The 11295-nt window shown below is 36.9% G+C and overlaps 1 protein-coding gene across 1 annotated transcript in view; it reads left to right on the top strand.

The window, feature by feature from the left end:
* LOC109110545 (leucine zipper protein 2-like) overlaps positions 1–11295 on the top strand; it is a 110204-nt gene that overhangs the window by 83695 nt on the left and 15214 nt on the right. Inside the window, exons 5-7 of the mRNA XM_042775139.1 lie at positions 6717–6779; positions 9890–9952; positions 10897–10959. Of these exons, the coding sequence (XP_042631073.1) occupies positions 6717–6779; positions 9890–9952; positions 10897–10959 (189 nt within the window). The remainder of the gene's footprint in view (positions 1–6716; positions 6780–9889; positions 9953–10896; positions 10960–11295) is intronic.

Below are 11295 nucleotides of genomic sequence, written 5' to 3'. Positions count from 1 at the left end.
TGTGTTTATGTGGTTTAAGGTTCAAAAAACATTATTTTCCACATAATGTAATTATTGTTTCTCCTCTATGCCCCGCCTTTCTGAAACACGTCCATTCTTCAGAGGTCTTCGTTCTGAAAAGCAAGGTGTACGCTGATTAGCCAGCTATCCAGTGCATTGTGATTGGCCGAATGCCTCAACCGTGTGATGGAAATGTTATGCCTCTAAACACTGTGATGCCGTGTGTGCCTGATGGGTAAGATAAAATGTCAGGACACCGGCGCGATGAGACAAAACCAATAAAACCCATTACAAACGAGGCATTTGTTGCATCCAGTGGGGACATAATTTCTGATTATAATGACTTATACTGTCTTTTTACACGTTGCGTTGCGTATCGCGCTGCATAAACATAAAACCATATCTGCATTTGTGTTTGGAGAAACGACAAACAACAAGCTCTAACAGTTACTCTACACTGATCAAAACTCGCGTTTGAATCATCAGTAATAAATCCTTTAAAGTTACATATGTAAACGTACTTACAGACTGTGTGTCAGAAGTGCCAAACTGTCCTTGCAAGGTTAGAATTGTGCCACTTTATTGAAACAGACACCGGCATTGTAGGCTACTCTCACAGGAAAACAATCCTTGTCCTCCGCAAAATGAGCAGCACACGTCTGAATATTTGGGTTGGACTGTTCTGGAACAGTGTTGTAAATACAACTTAACCACTGATTTCTAGTTGTGTCCTCTTTTGGAAGGCCAAACAAAATAGCTTTGCTTTCACAACGAAACACAGCATCTCCACAACATGGTGCTGGTGGCAACAGTGAGAATCAAAGTTATTAAAGAAGGCATTTATTAGTTAAAGAAGGCATTCTTTCTTCACATGAACATTTGGGCGGCATTATGCAAATCTTCCCACATCGTAACGTAGACATGTGGGGGTGTGTTAGAATGAGCCATTTTAGGTAGGCATGGTTAAATCTTAACTTTTATAAAGAATATCTCTTTGGATCTGAGACTTTAGTCTTTGCAACTTTGGAGATCTTCTTTATGCACCAAGAGCTTGTAACACAGCACCCTCTTTGTGCACCCCTGTCTAATGTAATTACCAGGGAAACATTGGAATCTTCATTAAAGTCAGTGCGATGACATGGAGCGGCTAGAGGGGGGCTCTTCTATTTTAGGCATATACCTTTAGGTCTGGAAGTGTTATGTTACAGTAATTATGGAAAACTGTAGGAAGCACCTTGCTAACTCTGGAGGAGATACACACTTATCTGCATGCAACTTTTCTTGTTTCATCTCTGTGTGGCTGCGTGCAGTACTGTTGGGAATAGAGGCACAGGGGCTTGTGTTCGGAATGAGAATGAATCACTGAGAATTACCATTTCACCAGCTCTGGCCATTCTTTCCATTCTACGAACAGTTTACCACCAATTGACACCAATTACAGATAGCAAAGTCGATTCACAACCCCAGATATATTCACAAGCTGCAAGAATGTGTCCGGTCTGTCCGGGGAATGTTAACATTTTACACTGCTGTTGAAACGGCCCAGTGATCTGTGACCTTTTGTTTGCCTGTAAGTGTCTTTTTATGACAACCTTTATATTATCTAGCTATTATGTTGAGCCGTTAGGATTTTCCTGAGACCTAAATGTTCTGGTAAGATGAACAAAGTCCATAACAGCTTTTTAAATCTGCATATTCGAAACTCATGCTCTAGAGAGAGTTTTATCTTCTTAAAGGAAAAGTTCTTCTTAAAAATGAAAAATCTTTCATAATTTATTCTTTCATGTTTCATGTTCATGAAGCTTCATGTCATTGACTTTCTTCTGCAAAACACGAAAAAAAAAGATCATTTGAAAAATCTCTTAGTGTTTTTTGGTCCAAACAATGATTGGTCCAGTGCTGTTTTTGGACCCCCCTGACTTCCATTATGTGGACAAAAACATTGAAACGTTCTTCGTTTTTATATTTTATATTTTTTATTTTTTGTTTAATTTATAATTAATTTAAAAATTAATTAGTAATTTCTTGGGTTACTCACATAACCCATGTTCTCTGAATAGGGAACGAGATGCTGCGTAGCTGTGACACAATGGAGATGCCCCTTGGGTGTGCCAGTTGTCTGAAGCACAAATGGAATCACACCAATTAATTTGCTGATGGGGCGAGCACCACCTCAACATCACTACATCACCCACTATTGGCAACCATGCCATCTGCTCCTCAGATTTCCTTCCGAAGAAGTACCTGTCTGCAGCACAAGGAGCTTGGCAGCGAACGTAACATCTCATTCCCTATTCAGAGAACATTGGTTATGCAAGTAACCCGAGACGTTCTCTTTCATATGTTTATTCAATGCTGCGTAGCACCCGCCAAGCTAAGCACTGCCATATCTGGCCCAATCAAAATTAGACCAGGCTAACCTCAATCGGCTGGCTCAAACAGAGAGAATCTGGGAACCAGGAGCTGCATCTAAATCCAAGCTATAAAAATGTGAGGAGAGGACCATCCTGCCGCCACCCAGATATCCTCCAGGAGAACTCCTCTGAAAAGAGCTTGAGAGGATGCAAAACTCCTAGTAGAATGAGCTCGAATACTTAGTGAAGAGAGACCTCGCACCTCATACGCAAGCGAGATAGCATCGCTTACCCAATGAGAAATCCTATGTTTTGATGCAGCGAGCCCTCGGCGGCCAGCACCAAAACACACCAACAATTGGGAGGAGTTGCGCCATTGGCTAGAGTGGTCAAGATAGAGCTTCGAACAGGGCAGAGCAGGTGAAGCATCTTGTCCTCAACAGAAGCAAAAGGAGGAGGACAGAAGGAGTGAAGCATGACCAACTTAGAGCGAAATTACGTGGACAAGACCTTGGGGACATAACAGGGTCTGGGCGGTAGGAATACCTTAACAAGGCCCAGAGCAAACTACATGCATGACAAATCCCCTACGCATTTGATAGAAGCCAACGCCAACAGGAGCGTCACCTTAAGGGTCAGAATTTGTTCAGGAGGTGGCTCCAAAGAGAACATAAAATAAGATATTTTTGTCAATACAGTGGAAGTCAATGGTAACTAAAACTGTTTGGTTACCAACATTCTTCAAAATACTTTCATTTGTATTCCACAGAAGAAAGAAATTTTGGGGTGAATTGTCACTTAAGATTCATTTAGAAACTGTAAGGGTCCACCCGCTGGCCCAAAAAGCAGAATCCAGTGGCCTGGTCAAAGGTTTAATGCATATTTGGTCTTTTACTTGTGCTTCTGAATTTATCAGGATTTAGTTTGAATTTTAGTCTAGCTCCATGTTTAATTTGACTCCAGTTTCATGTGATCATTAAATTTAGGCAATGTTTCTAGTTAAAAACTGATCACAAATAACGTTTGTTTATTAATTTAGATATTTGATTATTCCAGACTCACTATACTTTCAATTATCCGTTCACTGGGGACCTAATGTCTCTTTTAAGTCTCACGCTAGCTTCACGTGGATCTTACGATCACAAACTCACCAGTCTGATGTTAGTCAGAGGATGTAGGTAGACTAATACATGTTTCGCCTGCCGCCTACTGCTTGCTTATGACAAAAGTGTAGTTTATTTAGTCTTCTCCCATACAACTTGCTAACAGCAGCGATAGACAGAAATCAGAAGGTCTCCGATGACGTGCCTACTTCTATCATTCTCGAGCCTTCAGTTTGACCTATCCTGGTCATAGATTTGCGGTAACTAAAGCCTCCTCAGAGTTTACTAGTCATAATGATTTCAGGAGAGTTTAGGATGAATCAAATATAACAATTTATTATTAGTCTGGTAAAACTGTATCATGTCAATTACATAATTAAACAATTAGAAGCCAATTTAGAAAGGATAGTGTAATTGTGAATCACATGGTAGTTGTGTTGCAACTTTGCTCCTGCACATAGACACTGTAGCCATATGGGGAACAGCCAAGTGATCCACGCAGGAGGCACACAAATTTAACATAGTCACACATGTAACAGTTATCCTAATTTAAGACACATGGTCTAAAATGGCAAAGCACTCAGGTGTTTTAGAGAATAAACTTAACTAGCCAATGTGTACATGTAGTAGCACAAACAACTATACAGTGTGCTCTATGGGCACAATGTGTTTAACACAATTAAATTTTTGAATAAATAATAGTATACCTAACTTTTATACATAAATATAGTATACATAGGAAGATACATAGTAAGGAGCATATGAAATACACTCCACACTACAGGCTTTCTGGCTACAGAATCGGCCCGTAGTGTTTTGTCACTTCCCTTAAATACTCAGACCAGACAACAAAGAAATCTTCAAATCAGCTGTAAAAACATACAAGTCCATTTGGTTCTTTAGGTTCCAGTGGTCACATCAGGGTCACACCTGGCTGGAGATAAACATTCTCACAGACCCCTAAAGGGGGACATACCCCCTTCTCAGCAGAACACAATTCTACAAAAGTTCTTAATCTTTCTTATAATACATGTGACTACTGTGAAATTGAGACCAATTTACCAATCGCACAGAGAACTTTAAAATGATACTAAACATGAAATGGAAAAAACAACATATTCACAAGATATAACATGGCATATGGATATTCTTGCTTTTGGGGGAGAAGAGTGAGAGTCAGAGGCAGGGAGGGGAGAGGAGAGGGAGGAAGGGGGTCGTAAATGAGCAAGGAGATAGGCGTTGGTTACTCTCCTTGGAGTTCTCTTTTCCAGATCAGTTTTTTTTTTTTTGTTTTATTGCATGGCAGCATGGTATCTGTTTTCTGTAAGTTCACGAGTTTTGGCTTCGGAAGTTAATTCCATAAGGAAATAATTTCACTCCTTTCAAAACTCAAATGAAATGAATCATGAACCTGAATCTAATATAAAGCCTTTGATTTATTTGACAAATCAAAACATTTTTAGTCAAGACATTCCCTAACTTTATCCTCAGATTGCATATAGTTCGCAAACAAAGCTGTGTGAAAACGGGAAATGAGGAACAAGATATTGTTCTATTGATCAAAAAAAAAAAAAATTGAAAGTGACATGACATGTGGCCAAGTATGGCGACCCATACTTGGAATTCGTGCTCTGCGTTTAGCTCATCCAAAGTGCACACACACAGCAGTGAACACACACACGGAGCAGTGGGCAGCCATTTATGCTGCGGCGCCCGGGGAGCAGTTGGGGGTTCGGTGCCTTGCTCAAGGGCACCTCAGTCGTGGTATTGAGGGTGGAGAAAGGGCTGTACATTCACTCCCCCCACCTACAATTCCTGCCAGCCCAAGACTCGAACTTGCAACCTTTGGATAACAAGTCCGACTCTCTAACCGTTAGACCACGACTTCTCCTAAAAGCCAAGATTGCAAAAAATATCTATGCATTGACTGCAGTATATCAATATGTGTGCGTTTGTGAACTGAATTAAATTAAAGTGCTAATCGGAATGAATACACCCGCAGGTACGCTGCTGCTGTATTGTCTGGAACCGCGTACAGCTGCTCGACCTCAGTATTTAGATGTGTTGTTATTTTTCCACAGTGTCTGCCATGGCTGAAGGCAGGAGAGAGAGAATGAGAGTTGAGGTAGTTTGGCATTCAGGGCTGAGCTGGGTGAATAAGGAATAAGGAGCAATAGTGGAACGTTCTATTTGATTGGAGTTGTGGTTCACCCTCAGGGCTGTAAACACTTCTGATTCTTTTTTTAGTTTTTTAGTTTTTTTTTTTTTTACCATGCTCTGGATTGTTTTGGGAAACCTTCGCCTTAACGTTTGTACTCCATATATGTGTTGAAATATTTTTAAATGGTTCTCTTTTCATTTGAATTCAGTTCACCAGGGGTAAACATGATTGAGGTTTTCATGAATTTACATTGCAGTTATACACAGCAAATGTACAGTGAGATCTGATCTAACCTTGTTATTCAATTTCATTCTTTCTTTATTATTTCAATCTGTAAATCCCCAAATCAAGCCTGCAAACAAACAATACATTTAAATAAATAAAATGAATATACAACTCAGAATAATCTAATAAATTAAATCACAAAGATAACTGTGCATTTTTTATTATTTATTTTTGTAACTACTGTACATTTCTGTGCAAAAGTTTGGGGTCAGTATTTATTTAAGTATATAATATTTTTATTCAGCAAGGATACATAAAATTGAGTCTTTCATTCTTTTGAACTTGTCAAATCAAAGAATCCTAAAAAAAGTTTCCAAACAATATTAAATGGCATAACTGTTTTCAGCATCTGAAGGATGCTGTGACCATCAAGACGGGTAGAATATATATATATATATATATAAGATAGAGAGAGAGAGAGAGATATATAGAGATATAGAGATAGAGAGAGAGCGAGAGAGAGAGAGACAGACAGACAGAGAGAGAGACAGATAGAGATAGATATTTAGAGAGAGAGATAGATAGATAGATAGATAGATAGATAGATAGATAGATAGATAGATAGATAGATAGATAGATAGATAGATAGATAGATAGATAGATAGAAAACAAAATATTTCCTTACTGTTTGTAGACTTCAAAAACGTTACAATTTTGCCAACCCCAAATTTTTGAATGGTAGTGTATATTTAACTGCAAACATAATTGTTACTTAAATCAGCTCATCATGAACAATTTATGATGCTTTTTCTGTACAAAATGCTGCTGGGGCTTTAATATGCAATATTTCCCTCCCCTCTTCCTTCCATGCAGATAAAGTTCTTAAAGATGGAGATGGAAAAGAAGACCAAAATCATCAAAGACCTTCAGCAAGAGGTACTGTACTTTTTTTTTTTTTTTTTTTTTTTTTTTTTGGAAGTATTATTAATGTATTAATTCTGGATATTAATAATTCCTCAGAACATCAAAGAAATATACTTTCTTAATTTTTAATAGTAGCATTTACAGGATATGTGAGATTAAATATGAAATAAAATAAAACAATGTTAAATGCTTTCATTCATCAAAGAAGAGAAAATCACCATCCACAGCAGTTTCTTTTTGCCTACGGCTGGTCGTAAATTAATGTAAAAAAAATATATATAAAAATGGCATGATATTTTTTCTCAGTAGAGATTTATGTTCTAACTACTGTGATGTGCAGTGTTATGCAAGGTAACATCTACAGTGGAATTACTTTTAATTGAACATAAAATGGAAACTGTCCCTTAGTTCAGCTGAAGTCGTAGATGATGACAGCATAATAACTATTTAATTTGTCAGGTATATCACTTACCGTGACTGAGTGAATTTTGCTTATATCTCAATTTAGCTTCATAGTTTCACTAAATAGGCAATGAAAAGGAAATGCTGGGCTTAAAATGATAGTTCACCTAAAAATTTAAATTTGGTCATCATTTACTCACCCTCGATCTAAACCTAAACGACTACTCTGGACGCCACTGGCTTTCATTGTAAGGACTAAAAACAGCTTTTTTCAAAATACCTTCAATTATGTTCCACAGAATAAAAAATATCATACAGGTTTGGAACAACATGAGGCTGAATAAATGATAGAAGTCTGATTTTAGGTGATCCGTCCCTTTTTAAGGCTATACTTTTCAAATCTGATTTTTTTCATGGCTTTTGTTTAAAGTGTATTGACTGCACTGTGGGTGGATCCTTGTGTCAGTGCAGTCTTTAGCAGGGCAGCCACGTGTCACTTTTAATGACAGCTGCCATTTTTCTTACAGACTTGGGTACTCATTCTTCTTCAGAGAGGGGTAGAAATGCACGTGTGTGGATTTGACACTCTTCCAATTCCACCTCATTGAATCGTATTGCAATGCTATTCTGCTTCATTACCTCAAACACTCTTTCACTTGCTCTCACAATGTCCCTTCCTTCCTTTCTCTGTTCTTATTCTTTCTCTTTCTCACACAGTCACTTTAATGTAACACCTCTGTGGTCCACCAGCTATTAAATATTCCCAAGTCAAGTTGTTGGTGAGGGCCACTGAGACTCGTTACACAGCAGGTGTTGTAATTACAGTAAAAGTAGAAAAGAGCATGTTGAACTTTCAGCGTTAATTTAATGACGAAGGCAACGAACATATGGTATGAAAAGCAAGTGTTCTGCTGAGATAATGACTTTGCCATTTTTAGTTGTTTTGAAATTTTCTGTCAAACGTCACTTGGTGGAAGTAAGTGAAAATCCTCAACGTTTTTGCTCCCCACATGAATGAATTCTGTAATTTAGTTCAATTCAGTGAAAACTGCATTTAGTTAGACAAATCCAATGAACTATTTGGAGTTCACTAAGTTCAACCAGAACCCCTTTTATTTGTGGTAGTGTGTCATTTGCTCCCATTATCTCTTTTTTTTCTGACAAAATTTTTTTAATTTTTTGAGGGGGACAAGTGCAATGTTAGCTAATTTTATATTTTATGACGAAATATTTATATATTTCATTAACTAGTTTCTTTAATTAGTATCGTGTTTTCTCTATTTTTTTACTATTATTTCTTTGTGAATTGCATTTTTATATCATGTTTTTGAATAAAGTGAAAAAAAAAAAACCCTTCATATTGTAAAATACTGTATTATTTCAATTTAAATATATTTTAATTTGTGTTTTTTTCTTTTGTTTTTTAATGTGATTTTTAAGGATGTATTTTTTTAGTTTAGCTTTTTCTTTAGTTTATCATTTTAATATGCTGATTCGGTGATCAAGAGACATTTCTTATTATTATCAATGTTAAAAACAGGTCATGTGCTTAATATTTTTTGGAAACTGATGTTTTTATCCCTTTTCAGAAATAGAAAGTTAAAATTAATTTATTTAAAATAGAAATCTTTTAGAACAATGCAATGGTCACTTTTGATCAATTTAATATGTCCTTTGCAGAAAGAAAGAAAGAAAGCAATCAGTCAATCGATCGATAAATTGAATGAAAAAGCTTACTGAACTGAAACTTTTGAATGAACGAGAGGGCCCAGTTACTAATGCAATTTTTTGATGGTGATGTATGACATGTGTAGAAACTTGCTTGTGTTAATTTTGTCTCTCAAGAAACTTATAACCAGAACTCTCAGACCCTAATTATCCATTTGTGTTAATAACTAAAAAGCTTTTGTTAACATGATCACTCTGTAGGCACAATCTGGTTATGTTTATGCTGAATACAAAAATACTGTTGCATCATTGTTGTCTTAACATTTGAATGTTTACTGCATATTCAGTTATTATGCACTAAAATAATTACAGGTAATTGTACTTCTATTGTAACTAACACTGACTGCATGATTGTTGCTGGGTTTTCACTGCAAAACAACACCAAAAAACAAAAACAAGTAGCATCGCAATTTTAGAGAAAGGAATATGGTATTTAAGTTTTTTTTTTTTTTTTGGGAATTATTTTTAATAAGTACTTCGAAATCCTGGTGGGTCTGAAACTGGGTGACATTGCCACTAAAAGTATGTACATTTGCATCTGAGAGCAACACAGAGACAAAGGAAGTGAGAAATTGAGGCAGAGAGAGAGAGATAATGAGAGAAAAAACAAAAATCAAAAGGACGTGAACAGAGAAAAAAGAAAAAAGAGGAGGTGGAGAAAAGCACTAGATTAAACTCAGCACCACCATCATCTCTGTATTGATTCTTAATCTACCATCATCTATTTCCATAAAGACATCCACTGCAGGTTATTACAGAAACGAGGCATATACTCCTGGGTCACCTTGAGCTTCAATAAGCTTGTGAGGGAACTGTCAAAATGAGCTCAATGGAAACAGTTGAAGCATTGCTTTTGCCTGCAGGGAGAGGGGTACCATTAAATTGAGTGTATTTACCTAGATAAAACAAGACGTCGGGGCTTGTTTCATGCTTGATGTTACAAAGCCGTCGGTACAGTATAACTCTGTTTATTGCCTTTTCCTGTCTTGCAGAATAAAAGCCTGAAGAACAAACTTCTGTCCGGGAGCAAGCTCTGTGATATACATGCAGAGGAGGTATGTTATGCGGACTGTTGTGCACTCAAACACCGTTGAAAATACTGCAGCATTTCTATTAAAACCAAAAATAATATTGCTCCTCGCAGAAGCGTTATGCATTCACACATATTCACATGCCACCTTCAGATTTTTGAGCTTGATTTTGAATGCAAGTTCTGTAAATATATGATTATATTAGTTTAGGATTTATTTACAAAATGATGTTTAATGATTATTGACAGGAGGTTGTCTCTCACACTTTGATGAAGAAATTGCTAGTAAATTTTACAATTAATTTTGAAGAAACAGCAAGTAACATATTGAATTAAATAAACTTTTGAAGTAAAAAAACAGTATATATTTAAACACACATTTTCTAGGTTGGCTAGATTCAAGTGCAACCGACATAATATTATAAACTCAATATTCTACTCATTCCAATTTAGAAAGTTGGGAAGGTAGACAAATAAATGCAAGTGTATTTGCAACGTGACTTTGCTTCTCTAAGGGGGAGAGAGTAATGAAGTCTCATTAGTTTTGTGGAGGTGCTGTACACTTCAGTTACTAAGAGATTACTGAAGACACTGAGGCTATAGAGTAAAGGAGTGTATGTGTATGTGAGTGTGTGTGTCTGTAAATGTTTACAACTGTGGCAGCAATCCACAGGCAGCAAGCCAAGACAATACCATACCATGGAGTGAGTGTTACTGTGCAAGTGTGTATGCCTGGGTGTTGATGTGTTAATGTGTTTGCGTCATCGAGTGGTCCCTGCAGTCCACTGAAGGGAAGAGTTTTATATTTTCTTGTTCAGTGAAGGTCTCTCCTTTGAATTGGAGCTTTGCCCAGCAAACGTTCACAAAGGAACACTTCGGCACGGCCACAAAAAGCCTGCTACACAATCTAAAACCAATTTTACTATTTGAATAAGCTAACACATATTCTCTCTTATCTTCATTTTGCAGTCCAAAAAAATCCAAGCCCAACTGAAAGAACTGAGGTACGGCAAAAAGGATTTAATTTTTAAGGTAAGAACCAAACAAAGAGGATGTGTCATTACTGTACCCTTCCATGGTGCGCAGGGGCCTTAGCGCCTCCTTGAAAAGATGATTTCATCTGAACGGTTTAACCACAATTCTGAAGCACAAAAAAGGGCCTGTTAGGCTTACTATTGTGTGTTGTCTTGTTACTGTAACCATATACAAGATAGTTCTAATTCAGTTTACTATGTCAGTCAGTCAGGACACACCAGATGCTTTAGTTTAATTGTGCTGAGAATTTAATATTGTGTAATACCATGACATATTATTACCTTTTAAAATAACTCTTTTCTATTTGAATATATTTTAAAATACAATTTATTC

This window comes from Cyprinus carpio, chromosome A18 (genome assembly GCF_018340385.1).
Source record: "Cyprinus carpio isolate SPL01 chromosome A18, ASM1834038v1, whole genome shotgun sequence".
NCBI classification, from domain to species: domain Eukaryota; kingdom Metazoa; phylum Chordata; class Actinopteri; order Cypriniformes; family Cyprinidae; genus Cyprinus; species Cyprinus carpio.
The sequence above is the reverse complement of the archived record's forward strand: the minus strand, read 5'-3'. Positions and strand labels throughout refer to the sequence as shown.